At 47.6% G+C, this 15,106-nt stretch overlaps 1 protein-coding gene across 1 annotated transcript in view; it reads right to left on the reverse strand.

Moving 5' to 3' along the window:
- Positions 1-916: 916 nt before the first annotated feature.
- LOC125154266 (nodal modulator 1) overlaps positions 917-15,106 on the reverse strand; it is a 56,886-nt gene continuing 42,696 nt past the window's right edge. Inside the window, exons 26-31 of the mRNA XM_047838257.1 lie at positions 13,691-13,774; positions 12,439-12,549; positions 10,683-10,784; positions 8,866-8,985; positions 4,492-4,584; positions 917-1,549 (exon numbers count right to left, since the gene is read on the reverse strand). Of these exons, the coding sequence (XP_047694213.1) occupies positions 1,418-1,549; positions 4,492-4,584; positions 8,866-8,985; positions 10,683-10,784; positions 12,439-12,549; positions 13,691-13,774 (642 nt within the window). The 3' untranslated portion in view covers positions 917-1,417. The remainder of the gene's footprint in view (positions 1,550-4,491; positions 4,585-8,865; positions 8,986-10,682; positions 10,785-12,438; positions 12,550-13,690; positions 13,775-15,106) is intronic.

Genomic DNA, 15,106 nt, shown 5'->3' on the forward strand with positions numbered 1-15,106 from the left:
CGCACGCGCACTGGCTCACTCCTCACAGAATACTGGCAACATGGCAGGCGCTGGGGATGCGAGGAACGAAGCAGATGTGGCCTGTCCTCAGTGTTGCCCCCCCACTGCCCATCTTCATATCCCCAGTGCCTGTCAAGTGCGGTTCTCAGTAAATGCTGGCCGGATGGATGTGTCCCTCCCTCAGTGGAACTTCATCACATCGACCACTTCCGAGAAGAATTGAACGAATGCTGTAAAATGCTGGGGATTGCTGCAGACCCCGGATGCAAATGAGCAGCCTTCAAGCCTCACCCATCCCACATAGGCATTCTGATTGGTTGGTGTGGCTTCTTTATTTTCTTTAAACACTAATTTTCTTTAAACATTAAGTTTTATTTATTTGAGAGCGAGCCAGCGCCTGCATGAGCAACGGCAGGGCAGGGGCAGAGACAGAGACAGAGAGAGGGAATCCCAAGCAGGCTCCACACCGTCAGCGCAGAGCCCGACATGGGGCTCAATCCGAGAACCATGAGATCGTGACCTGAGCAGAAACTAACAGTGGGGCCCTCGACCGACTGAGCCGCCCAGGCGCCCCTGTGTGGTTTCTTAATAAATGGGATCTGTCACTCACTTTTAAAACTTCAGTTTCACCCGTAACTTGTCCATCTGGCTTCTCTACATCCATGAAGGTGCACTCCTGCAGAGCATAGGAGAGCAGGAGCCGAGAAACTCTGGCTCCTTCGGAGGGGGTGGGCACTCTTGATCTTGCCACCCCTCCTCCGTCCCCTGTTGTCCTAGCGCTGAGGCCAAACCTCACCCTGGCTGAGGACTCTCTTGCCCCGGCTCCTCACTCAGGGCCGACGTGCCCCTTGAGGCATCTCGGTTTATGACCCCAGCTTTATGCCCAAGTCATCGAAGAGACACATCTGAGATGAGCTACAACACGAACGAATGGGCAATTTTATTGATCATTACCTCCTACCCAACCTCCTAGTAGTAGATACAGGCTGTGCGGTTTCCAGCAGGGATCTCAGGTGCAGGGGAAGTCAAGGGACAAGGCGAATTCTGGCAGGTTCCTCGCTGGCGGACCAAAAACCCACGTTTACTGCAATTCTCACAAACGAGCGCTGAAGATGAAGAATCACATTCTCACACCACCAGCACAGCTTAAATACTTCTTCGACAAAAATACTAATAATAAATTATCTTCAACTCAGAAAATAAAGTGTGCTCAGCAGAGTGACAGGAGGGTCCATTCATTGCATTGCACCAAGGACTGGGCGAGGGAGGGCAGGCCCGGGCAGCTGCACCGGCGGGAACATGGGGCCGACAGCACATGCTGAACTTGGTCGAATGCATGCTTGATGCCAACGGCGGGTGGTGGCAGCCCCTAGGCCACGGCCTGTCCCGCGTGAGATTCACCTGCCCCTCCTCCTCCTCACGTCCGCCTTGTCTTCTGTTTCTTGGCTTGTCTCTTTGCATCTTCTGGGCCGCTATTGTCAGAGGCTGTCTGGCCAAGAGCTCGCACACCCTGTAGTCGACTTGTCAACTGCAACAGCAAGGGAATGAGCTAGAACGAGAGAGAGAGAGAGTGAGAGAGAGGGGTGCCAGGAGAATACTCTTGCCCAGAGGGACAAGGGAGCCTCACGTGTCAACACACCTCCTTCTTCGGGCAGCTCACCACCCACTGTGGGCTAACTGGTGACTCTTGGTTCAAGACGAGGCAGAGAGAGGCCTTGGCACTGGAGAGGGTTGGCAGACACACGGGGACAAAGGATTAGGGGAGATGTTACAAGAGGTTTATGGCCTTCAAAGGAGGCCTGAGATTTGACAAAGTACAGTATCTATTCTTGATAAAAGCCCTCAACAAAGTAGGAACACAGGGAACATACCGCTATATCATCAAGGCCAGATATGAACGACCCACAACTAATATCCTCCTCAATGTGGAAAACCTGAGAGCTTTTCCCTCTAAGGCCAGAAACACGACAGTGATGTTCGCTCTCACCATTGCTATTTCACACAGTACTGGAAGTCCTAGCTTCAGCCATCAGACAAAAAAAGAAATAAAAGGCATCCAAATCGGCAAGAAGTCAAACTTTCACTATTCGCAGACTACACAATCCTTTACGTGGAAAGCCCAAAAGATGCCACAAAAAACTGCTAGCACTGATAACACAAATTCAGCAAAGTCGCAGGACACAAAATCAACATAGAGAAATCTGTCACGTTTCTCTACACCAATAATGAAGTGGCAGAAAGAGAAATCAAGGAATTGATCCCATTTGAAATTGCACCCAAAACCGTAAGATACCTAGGAATAAACCTAATCAGAGGTAAAAGATCTGTACGCTGAACACTATAGAAAGCTTATGAAAGAAATTGAAGAAGACACAAAGAAATGGGAAAACACTCGATGCTCCTGGACTGGAAGAACAAACATTGTTAAAATGTCCATACTACCCAAAGCAATCTACACATTTAATGCAATCCCTATCAAAATACCACCAGGATTTTTCACAGAGCTAGAAGAAACAATCCTAAAATTTGTGTGGGACCACAAGAGACCCTGATTAGCCAAAGCAATCTTGAAAAAGAAAAGCAAAGCTGGAGGCATCACAATCCCAGACTTCAAGTTATTATTATAAAGCTGTAGTGATCATGACAGTATGGCACTGGCACAAACACAGCCACAGAGATCGATGGAACAGAACAGAAAACCCAGACACGGGCCTACAACTGTGTGGCCAACTAATCTCCGACGAAGCAGGAAAGAATATCCAATGGGAAAAAGACAGTCTCTTCAGCAAGTGGTATTGGGAAAACTGGACAGCAACAGGCAAAAGAATGAAACTGGACCATTTTCTAAAGTTTTTTTTTTAATGTTTGTTTATTTTTGAGAGAGAGAGCGAGACAGAGTGCAAGTAGGGAGAGGCAGAGAGAGGGAGACACAGAATCCGAAGCAGGCTCCAGGCTCTGAGCTGTCAGCACAGACTTGAACGCAAGGCCTGAACTCACGAACTGTGAGATCATGACCTGAGCTGAAGCCAGATGCTCAACCGACTGAGCCGCCCAGGCACCTGAACCTGGACCACTTTCTTACACCATATACAAAAATAAGTTCAAAATGGATGAAAGATGTAAATATGAGACAGGAAATCATCAAAATCCTAGAGATGAACACAGGAGTAACCTCTTTGACATCAGCTGTACCAACTAGACATGTCTCCTGAGTCAAGGGAAACAAAAAGCAAAAATGAACTACTAGGGTTTCATCAAGATAAAAACCTTCTGAACAGTAAAGGAAACAATAAAACTAAAGAGCAACCTTTGGAATGGAAAATATATTTGCAAATGACATTATCTGATAAACGGTTAATGTCCAAAATCTAGAAAGAACTTATCAAACTCAATACCCAAAAAATAAATGATCCAGTTAAGAAATGGACAGAAGACACCAATAGACATTTTTTCACAAGGAAGACATCCAGATGGCTACAGACACACGAAAAGATGCTCAACATCCCTCATCATCAGGAAAATACAAATCAAAACCATGTTGAGATACCACCTCACACCTGTCAGAATGGCTAACATTAACAACTCAGGAAACAATAGATGTTGGCGAGGATGCGGAGAAAGAGGAATCCTTTTGCATTGTTGGTGGGAACACAAGCGGGTGCAGCCACTCTGGAAAACAGTATGGAGGTTCCTCAAAACATTAAAAATAGAACTACTGTACGACCCAGCAACTGCACTACTAGGTATTTATCCAAAGGACACAAAAATACTGACTCAATACTGATTCAAACACGTACCCCAATATTTATAGCAGCACTATCAACAATAGCCAAATTATGGAAAGAGCCCAAATGTCCATCAACTGATGCATGGATAAAGAAAATGTGATACACACACACACACACACACACACACACACTGTGGAATGTTACCCGGCCATCATGAAGAATATGATCTTGTCATTCGCAACAACATAGATGGAACTAGAGTATATTGTGCTAAGCGACAGAAGTCAAAGACAAGTATCGTATGATTTCACACATATGTGGAACTTAAGAAACAAAACATATGAACATATGGGAAAGAAAAAAGAGAGAGAGGGAGGAAAAACCATAAGAGACTGTTAGAGGTGATGGGGTAATGGGTTAAATGGATGACAGGAATTAAGGAGGGCACTTGTGATGAGCACTGGGTGTTGTATGTAAGCTCTGAATCGTAAAATTCCACACCTGAAACTAATATTACACTACATGTTAACTAACTAGAGTTTAAGTAAAAACATAAACATTAAAAAATAATAATAAATTAAAAAGTTAAAAAAAAAGCAAAGGAAAGAAAAGAGGACTGGGGACTGGATTTGGGGCCTTCGCACTCGCTTCCAACCCTGCAGTGTCGTATCTTCTGGAACACTGGACACCTCGCCGTGTGCGGGAAGGTGTGTAACACTGGAAGGAACCCTGCACTTTCTCGCAGGGCCTCTGCATTTCCTACCTTATCGTGGTTGTAGCCGGCCAACAGGACAAGCAGGGTCAGAGGCAGGGCGATGTAGGACCCCTGTGCGATGTCTTGCTCAGGCAGTTTCCTCTGTGGACACCAAGACCACCATTACTGCTTTACAGGCTCTCCACTTCCCGGACGCCCACCATCCCACAGCCTTGGCCCACCCAGCCGGGACCCCGGGCATCCACATGACCCAACTCTTGCTCTCCACGGCCAGGAAGTGCAGCGACTTGGGTATACTTTCAGGTGAATCCCCTGCTCCCCAAACTCCCCTGCTTGCTCTTTGACACTCTGGGCCAGACAGATGCCAATCACAAGGTAGGTCTCACCGTCTGAGCCTCCACGAGACTGAGGAAACTGAGCTGTGGGGAGCAGGCCATCCCTGTGGCTGAGACGTAAAGGGCCCCCTGGGCACTGAGTCCCGGCTACACACAGGGGCTCTTCCCTACAAGGGGGTACGGAGAACCCGCCGTGCTAGGCTCAGGCGCACAGTGACAGATGCACTGGTCGCAGAGAGTATCTCTAGTGATGGGAGGAGGCAGGCTGCCACTTGTCTCCTAGCGGCCATTTGCCCTTTCTTCCAACTTTCATCCGGGCCGATCAGAATATACACACTTCCCAGCCTCCCCTGCAGCTAAGATAGCCATGGAATTAAATTCTGGCCAAGACCACATGGATAGAAGTGTTCGGTAACACATCCAGGCTGTTCGCTAAAAAAGCGGTGCTGTGCCTTCCCCTCCTGCCGGCCAGGAGTGCCATCTGTCAAAAAGGTGATGTGCTAAGGGACGGCAGAGCCCCGAGAGGGGAGGCTGGGCCCCTGATACCTTGGGGCTGCCGTACCATTCCTGTACTGCTCCATCCTGGATGCTGACATAAGACCGAAACTTCCATCTGACTAAAAGCCCCTGAAATTTTGGGTCTCTATACTAGCCAATGAACCTGTACCTTAGCTCACTCTATCCGCGCAAAAGAAACAAATAATGGAAACTCTCAGATAATGACAGAACAAGTTAAGGAGCCAGAGCACTGGTTCTCAAAGTAATGTCTAGGGAACTTCCTTTCAGATTTCCAAGGCCAAAACTATTTTCATAACAACACTAAGATATTATATGCCTTTTTTGCCTTCATTCTTTCACAAGTGAACAGTGGACTGTTCTGGAAGTTAAACGTGATGATGTCATCACTCTGAGAGATAACAGAATATGATAAATAAAAATACATTACACCCATGTAAACTAAGTCTCTTTTGGATTCTCAACAACTTTTAACAGGGTAATAGGGTCCTGAGACTGAAACATCTGAGGAGCATCCAGGCTGGACAACGAATGCGGGGTCATTTTGCCCCGAGATGGTTGAGGCAGAATGGGACGGTCGTTCAAAAATGAAAGAATCATCGGGATGAACACTGGGTGTTCTATGGAAACCAACTTGACAATAAATTTCATATAAAAAAAAAAAAAAAAAAGAAAGAATCAGGGCGGGAACACATTTCTACCTCCAACGGCCCACTCCTGGATTATCCAATATGTCTTAGACCCCAATTTGCTCTCCGTGGAAGTAAATATTTAATGGCGAAACTGCAGAGTGATGAAGGCAATGAGCTTTGAGCTCAAGGCTCAGGTCTGGCCACATGACCTTGGGCAATCACGTGAAGCCTCAGGCCATTCACTATTAAGTGGTGCTGATACCAAAAGCACCTGCTGCAGGGGAATGTGAAATTCAGCGAAATCAGCTACCTCAAGTGCCAGCAGTGCACGAAACACTCAGTAAAAAAATCAATGATGTGGCTCTCGGTTTGCATGTTGAACAAAAGAATGGAGTGGAGCACATACCAAGGCCCTCGCGAATGTACAACATTGACTGTCCAGAAGGCTGTAATGCACTAGAAGCCACGTGATGTGAGACCCGCCACCTCCTCTGAGTCCCAGCTCTGCTGATCAACTGCAGGTAAGTTACTTACTCTCTCTGAGCGTCTGTAAAATGCGAGGGATGGCACCTTCCCGGAAAGGTGTGATGTGAGGACTAGCAGTGAGTACCCTTCAGGAGCAGGCACTCCCTTCCCTGGTCACTGGGGCCCCGGTCTCCCAGGTAACCTCTGGCAGGGGTGTGTTCTCAGAAGTGACAGGCACATTCTTGGCCACAGCTGTGAGGCACGGTGGCTGCCCGGCTGCCACCCAGCATCATGTTCCTGCCACCAGCTGCCAAAGCGTCTCCCTGGATCCAGATGAGTCTCTGGGGCGGGGGGGATGTCCCAGACGGCTGCCATCAGTGCCCTTCACAGAGGCCCTCTGCCTCTCACTGGGGTGGCAACGTGCCTCTACAGAGACAGAAGGTTCCCTACGTGCTCATGTCAGTGGCCCTTCCAATTGGTCCCAAACATGGGAAATGAGGTAAGTGCTTCCTCATGGAGTCATCAGAAAAACTCTCCACATAAAATTTGTATTTGCCAAGTCACTGAGCACGAGCCCCTCATCAGAGATGCTCAGAAACCAGCAGAAGAGCTGTGTTCAAGTCCCACGTCTGCTGCGCACAAGCTGGGGACTTAGACCACTCAGAATCCTCTTGGGTCTCATCTCTAGATGACGGAAAAGAATCCCTACCTACCTCGCCTCTAGGATGCTGTTTGAAAAACACAAAATGGTCACTTGCTTGCATGTAGGAAAGATAAATGTGGAACTATTCTTTCTACCCTACACCAGGAAAAACCCTAAATGGCTAGAGATGGCAATGTATAAAATGTAACCATACAGGTACTGAAGAAAAAATAAATTCCTTTAAAACTGGGAGGGGGGAGCTTTTCCAGACTAGGACTCAAAATTCAGGAGCAAGGAGAAAAACAATGACACATTTTAACATATAAAATAAATGTTTGCATAATCAAAATGAAAAACGAGATGATAAATTAGGAAAAAATATGGACAACGTATATTACAAAGGTTTAACATCCCTCTTACACAAAGGGCTTCCGAAACATAAAAAACACCAACAATCCAGACAGATAGGTCCAGAAGTCAACAGTTCCCAGAAAGGGACATACCTGGGTTCTGAACCCCGTGGAAGGATGAGAAATGCAGAGGACAGAGACATGGAGATACCACCTCTCATCCATTATACTGCAAAAAATCTTTGACAACACACTCTGCGGGGGAACAGGGGTGCTCGCATACATAGCTGGTGGGAATGCAAATAGTACAGCCCTACGGACAGGAAGTGGCACCATCCAGCAAAATTCCAGGAGCATCGACCCTGTGATCCAGCAACTCTACTTCTTGAAGACTATTTATTTCAAAGACAGACTGACAAACATCCAAAAACATGCATGCACAAGGCCAATCACTAAAGGGTCATTTGTAATGGCAGAAAACTAGGAATAACCCAAACATTCATCAAGCAGGGGCTAACTGAACACACCACGGTAGAGCCACACAGAGGAGTATTACATAGCCATTAAAAAGGAACAAGAAGTCACTACATCTATTGCTGTGCACACAGTTATCTTTATCAAGAAAAACTCTTCACGCTGATGAGGCCTACGACAACGGTCAACGCAGTAGCTACGGGGCCAGGTTTTTGTTTTACTGTAGATCCCTGGGCTCCACTCTTACTACCTAAACCAAGTTCACACTCAGTAGGTCTGAGGCTGGGCCCTGGAGCCCATTTTTGTTGCTACTGTGGGCATTTAATCCCCAGGTGATTCTACTGCATGCCAGCTTTGGGAAGCACTGGTCTAAAGAATTATCTCACGAATGTTAAAAATACGTGTGTGTGTTGTTCTGTATTGTTTTTCAGTCTGTTCGACACAGGATCCATTGGGCTCTACACATTGCAAATGGCTCACAAAATGAGCAAGTTGCTTTTAACCTACAAGTATCCCACCCACCTGTGGGGTTTTTTTTTTCTTCCTCACTTGCAATCTGTCAAATCAATCAGTTTCCAGCTTATTGTCCTGCACTTTCCCATAACCTACATTTTGTTGACTACATCCTTGCAGCATCCTTTACATGTTCCTGTGTCCTCTCAACTTCCTGTAAACTGGCAGCCGGTTCTAGAAGTTTGGGTAGGGCAGGTGTCACGTGGCTCCAGATGGAGGACCACAACACCCCCAATCGCGACACAGTGATGAGCCTTGTTCCTAAAAATCACACCCGAGCCACTGACCTAAACAAATCCCCTGCCCTCGTTGACAACTTCCTCCTCAAAGGGAACCAAAGGCATCAGCACTCGAAAAAGGAGAAAAGCATCTAAGGAAATTCAGAGTGCGAAATCCAGACTGCAATCGGGCATCAAGGTGAGGGTCCCTCAAGCGGCCGTCCTCCCTCACCACCCCTGGAGGTTGTTTTCAACCACCCACCGCCCTTTCCTTACCGTGGGATTGAAGACCAAGGTGATGTGCTTATGGTAGCCCACTGCAGTGAAAGACACCTGAGGCAAGACGTAGTCATACTGGGATCTGGGGAGCGTGGAGTCCAGCAGCACAACGTAATTCTGTGCACAAGTAAGAAGAAGTTACTTTTTACAAAGGACTTTATGTTTTGAAAGAAATCCCCAAGTTTACACATCCAAACCAAGGTTGCTAACTTCAGAGGAGGAACCTCAGTGGGCTCTTCCCTCGTTGACAGCCGTGTGTCCCGGCATCTCGGAGACTGTGTCTTCTGATAAAGCTTTCAGAGCCAGCGGCAATATTTTATAAGCATATTCAACCACGACATAATTGTGCTCCTTTGAGAATCTGACTTTATGAAACACAGAAAGTTATTATGAGCCAATCTGGATGAGGGACAGACATGATCGAACTGGGAAAGACTGCTTTCAATCCAAAGTGAGGTAGACTTTTAAGGCATGATAATTAAGCGGCTCACCAGCTGGCAAGTTCTAAGAACACAGCATCTCGGGAACGGTGCGGGCGACGGTCAGAGCCCACTCCACCATTGGGTGTGGAGCTCCAACGTGGTAGGCACCATGAGCACTGCCTTGGGCAAATAACGGCTGTGCTCTCAACCACGGACAAGGTCGGGTTTACTGCTCCCATCTCACAGCAGGCCATGAGCCCAGGGGGAATCAGACCCCAAAGCCCATTACGCTTCCACACTGACGTGATGCTTACAGTGACTGCTGGGGCGCCTGGTGGCTCAGCTGGCTGAGTGTCCGACTCTTGGCTTCCGCTCAGGTCATGATCTCACAGTTTGTGAGTTCAAGCCCCGTGTCGGCTCTGTGCTGACAGTGCGGAGCCTGATTGGGATTGTCTCTTTCCCTCCCTCTCTGCCCCTCCCCAACTCTGTCTCTCAAAATAAATAAATGCAACTTTAAAAAAAGCTCAATCTTTAAAAACAAATAAAAAAACAGCATACAGTGGCTATTTCAAAGGGCATCTCAAGAAACGGGGAGCAACTCCAAGCTTCCATCGCAACTTATTTCACTATCTTATAGCTGTTTCATGACAAAAAAGGCCACAGTTTATCATCCCCGTGGCAGGTGGTAAGAAGCCAGGAGAGGAAACGTCGTATGTAGGCTCACTACTGACAGGTGCATGCCGAGCCCACCAGAAAATAACCGAATTCTTTGCCAAGTTTGCTCCCAGCACCTCAACTACAACAGCCTGCTCTGTCTGAACACAACTGATAATAAACAGTCCAGAATCAGTAAACGACATCCACCGTTAAGGCCTGAGTTAAATAAACTATCATTATTTCCCACATTATGGACGGCTGTGCAACCATGAGAAACCATGTTATAAAAAATGTAATGATGGGGAAAAGATTTCTGATGTATTCTTCACTGAAAAGCACGGATTATAAAACAATGTACCAAACAGTCCTAGCCTTATTAAACTAAATACACGTGTGTATGTATTAAACTAAATACACGTGTATTTACATACACACACACACACACACACACACACACACACACACACACATTGAAAAAAGACCAAAGGATACCTGTCAGCACACTGACCAGGATTATTTCTAGATGATGGGACTGTATCTGATTTTGTTTTCCCCCCAAAACAACTCCTGCCGTGAATGTGTATTATTTTTGTAAACAGGAAAACAGCAAATTAAGCAGAAGTAAATGCTACAGAGCCCACCCCCCTCTGATTCAGAGAGCACATCCACTGTCTCCGCGAAGGGAGATTTGGAGGGAGACGCAAGGACTGTTTGGGAGCCACGGGCATCAGTTACCTGGCCGTCCCGGAGCAGGGGTGGGAAGTGGAAGAAGAGAGACTGGCCCAGGGAGACCGTGTGCATTGGGCTGTCGAGATTTTCACTTTTGTAAAGCTTTACCTGGAGAGGAGAAACAAAGCAGGACGTGCTTTCGAAATTAAAACACAATCAACATTTCATTTCCAACACTGCGTTTCATCCTCAGGATAGCTCATCTGTTGCAGGGGAAAAGGATCTTTGGAAACACGGATATTTGAAAGAGAAACCAGACACCCCCAACAGGAATACATAATGTGTTCCGCAATCACCTGAGCCTCCAGTTCCCTGACCTGCATAGAAATGGAATATTTTAAAACTGATTCCAGCGACTTTACGTTAATGTACAAAATGGTAACAGTTAGTATGAGGGCCATGTAAAAAGGAATAGCCTCTGATATAGCTATAATATGCTGGGCAAGTGACAGGCACTTTACACACATTGTCACCAATCCTGGCTCTGAACAGGCATCATTATTACCTCTAGGGAGGCCCAGAGCCTGCATCACCTAAAGGCGCACAACTTATTCGTGGTGGTGCCTGGGATTCAGCTCATGTCATTGAGGGTCTGGCCCGTGTGGCACTGCCTCTCCATCGGCTATACCCTCAACCCCACAAGTATTCCTTAAGTGCACAACACATTCCCATTTTGCATTTGGTTTTCCGGGCTGCTTCCAGAAGCATTTCAGTCGTTTGTTTCTAGCCTTCCTTTCTCTCTGGCCTGTTCTCATTCTCTCTACCACAAGCAATGGGACGTGAGGAGGTATGGTCCCGCCTGACGCAGAAGGCTGTGGGGCTCGAGCCTGCACCCGCCACAGAAGAACGCCATGGCCGCCCCTCTCCAGGGCCCACGGCGACACTTTTCTATAGAACACACAAGTCACGAGGAGTTTTCCTAAAGTAAGCCACAGACTGGAGGCCTACGGGTCACATCCAAGACCACATATGTGTCCTTTTGCCCTACACAGTGTTCTAAGCAAAACTCAATTCATTGCCTTTTTTTACAAACCAAGTGACTTCAAATAACTCTAAGTTGCATCTTCTCTGGAACACTGGGAAGTGGTGCCAATCCTGGGCCAGAGCTCCGACACGACAACCATCCCACAGAGCCGAGGAGCGGTGGGTGCACCCTGCCCAGCCCTCTTCACCCTGGCGTTGCCCTGCCTGGCCCCCACGAGCAACATGCTTGCCACCCTGGAAGGAAGGGCGAGTTGAGAGGGGAGTTAAAACCTAAGCGTACATTCTCTCCCAAGTCAAACACATCATTGTACATAAAATTACAAGCGCCTCTGAAAAATACACTCTTGTGGCAATTCACTGACATTTTTCAAGGGATCGTAGGGCCTTATATAAACATTTCATTAACTGTAGACATGGAGATTTTGTTAGAACCTGAAGACACCTTAAGAGGGTTTCACAGAGGAGAAACCAGCGGTCCAGGGGCATGAAGTGACTGCCCGTGGTGGCAGGGCAAGCAGGACACAGCTCAGACTGTCCGACTCCTAGTCCCCTGCCCACACCTTCACGCTGGACAGAATTCTACAAGTTACAAGGCACTGTGCCCTAAAATCATGTCTCCGCTTTCAACTCTAGGTCGTACTAAGCATTCATTAGGTGTGTACCACAAAGCTTCCAAAGTTGTATTTCTATGAATAGCTAAACAAAGTTATCTGAGAGTACGACCCCTCCTATGCTTCTCAGAGACAAAAAGACCATGACAGTAAGAAGCTGGCCTTACCCATAATGTAGGGAGATACTCAGAGGAAGTGATCACGTTTCCACTTAGGTCAAATTGATTAATCTGCCGGAAAACTATGATGTTTACATCATCGATGTCATTATTGCCGACCTGGAAAGAGACCGGGAGCGTTGGCAGTGAGGAAGCTGGGAGGCAAACTTGCTGGGTGACGTCCCAGGAGCTATTTCAGAGCAAATTTCACTTCTTCAGTAAGGGGGCCAAGTTCACCAAGTCCAAGGGCACAAACTGACAGTGAGGAGATAGGCTACAGCTGGCCCACAGACACAACTTGTTTGACGAGCACAGCATTTTTTTCCCCTAAGTTTCAATTATCTTCTCCAACGTTTTAAGAGAGAAATTTCATACACAAAAAGAGCCAGGTTTTCTGGCCTCTCTTGGAAACAGAGAAAGATGTTCTTGCCTGGCAGCAATCATCAGGGGCTGAGCAACAGCTGTCCCGTGGGTGGGTGGGTGCCCTCCTGTTTGTGACTTTTTCGTATCTGCCGGGCCATGGTCCCCATGACCACCCGTGATCCTGGCCTTAGTTAGCCACCATGGCAGAGAAACACGCAATTTAAAGATGCAGCCATCACAGCCTGATGCCATAAAGACATCCATAAAGAAAATCCACTTCCCAGCCAAATGGTCCTACATGGCCCGCCACTCTCCTGACCCCCATAATCTTCGTGCCTAACGCCCCCTAATCAAGCCACCAAGAGGCAGCCCCCCATCACACCCAAGCCCTCCAGTCTAGCAAGCGAGAGTTATTCCATGGGGAAAAAGCTTCACTTCAAATGATTCTCACGCTGCTTCCCACAAGCTGCAGGGAGGGCTGCCTCTTTAGGGATCAATTAGCGAAGTCGTGATCAGGAATATCAAGAGACTCCACCCACCAAATGGAAAAAGCAAGGTCATCTGGATATAAGGAGGTCCGACGGCCCCACCACCAATTAAGCCCATGTTGTCTTTATTATCCTCCCTTGATCTGAAATGCCACTTAGACACTGAGCTCCTCAACTTGGAGGATAATGATCAGAGCTTGCAGGGAGACTGAAGAGACAACAGCTCAAATTTCTCTGGATTCACGACAGCCATGCTGCTCATTAAAAGCCCGCAGGAGATGCTGCTTGTGAAGATGACACTATTCAAAGAGGACCCTTAATTAGGGCCCAGAGCTCCCCCCGGCAAGAGATGAAAGGCAGGCAGCCAGAGAAGCACTGCAGGGTTTCTGCCGCGGAGCATGGTGCCTTACCGCGATCTCCCGGTGGTGGGGGAGGGCCCGCTCGATGTGCTCGTTGCCTTCTGCCTTGAGCTGCACGTGGTACACACATCCCGGCTGCAAGCAAACGCAGGGGTCACGCCTCTCGAAAGGGGCTCGTCGCCTGGAACCTGACCTGCGCCTGCTCTGACCACAGGCCCTCAACGCGACCGTGACGCCATTTCCACCCCGTCGCCGGTCCCAGTCTGCGGCCTGTTAACCTGCTTAAGAGTCCCTTTTAAAAGCACCCTGATGAAGGAACATTTATCTCAAGGTCTGCAATTCCTTCAGTCCCTAAGGAAAATTAGATTTGGCTTCCTATTCCAAAATCGTAAGCAAAATATGCTTATTTTGACAAAACTGTGCTTATAGGGCTGTCCACCCCCCACATACACGCAGGGTGTGGTATCTGCAACGACAACTCCCAAATGCTTACAATGCACACGATTTCTGGGAAGTGAGATTTGAAATTTTTCTTGAAAAAAAAAAAAACTTGTTCTGGGGCACCTGAGTGCCTCAGTCAGTTAAGCATCTGACTCTTGATTTCAGCTGAGGTCGTGATCTCATGATTCGTGGCTTCGAGCCCCGTGACAGGCTCTGTGCTGATATGCAGAGCCTGCTTGGGATTCTCTCTCCCTCTCTCTGTGCCCCTCCCCTGCTCACATGAGCTCGCTCTCTCTCTGTCTCTCAAAATAAGTAATAAACTTAAAAAAAATCTGTTCTTCCTAAAACTTTTTATTCTATTGCTCAAATTTATAGGTGTACGTATTTACCAAATAAATCATTACTCTAAGAAAACTTTTAGAGCAACCGATTTCTGATCAATAGCACAAGTGACCTAATGACATGCTAGGATCTAAAGCATCAGGCTGAGGTCAGAGGTGTCTATGTGCAGCTAATGGGGGACAACCCTAAGATACAACTGTTTATTTTTAAACCAGCGTGGATAATATGGTTCTGGTCTCCTAAAATAATGTGTGCTTTGATAGCTGTAGGATGTGTTTTTTTGCCCTTTCAAGATTGCCTGTTTGGATATGCTGCCTGAACTACTTTATAATGACCACATGGCACCTTTACAAAGACGAAAAGCTATTGTTTTTTAAAAAGTGAGAACACCTCTGTGATGGCCATAATCGTCAACACATTCACTGACTTTACAGCTCGGTGAGGACTGGCAGCACGGGGTTCAGTTCCAAATGGCCACGTGTGCCCCAGAGGGCAAGGGACGTGAGTAATCACTTGGGAAGACAAAGGCACAGTCCTGCCCACTTGCTCACGCACCTGGGCCACCGGGAGCTCATCAGGGCAGCGGCTCCGTCCCACCCGGCTCCCTCCTCCCTCAGGACCCGGGCCGACCAACTCAGGGATTCACCTTCAGCCTCTGGCAGGGGTGTCTCGCCCCAGATGTCC

The sequence above is a fragment of the Prionailurus viverrinus genome, chromosome E3 (assembly GCF_022837055.1).
Source record: "Prionailurus viverrinus isolate Anna chromosome E3, UM_Priviv_1.0, whole genome shotgun sequence".
Taxonomy (NCBI): Eukaryota; Metazoa; Chordata; class Mammalia; order Carnivora; family Felidae; genus Prionailurus; species Prionailurus viverrinus.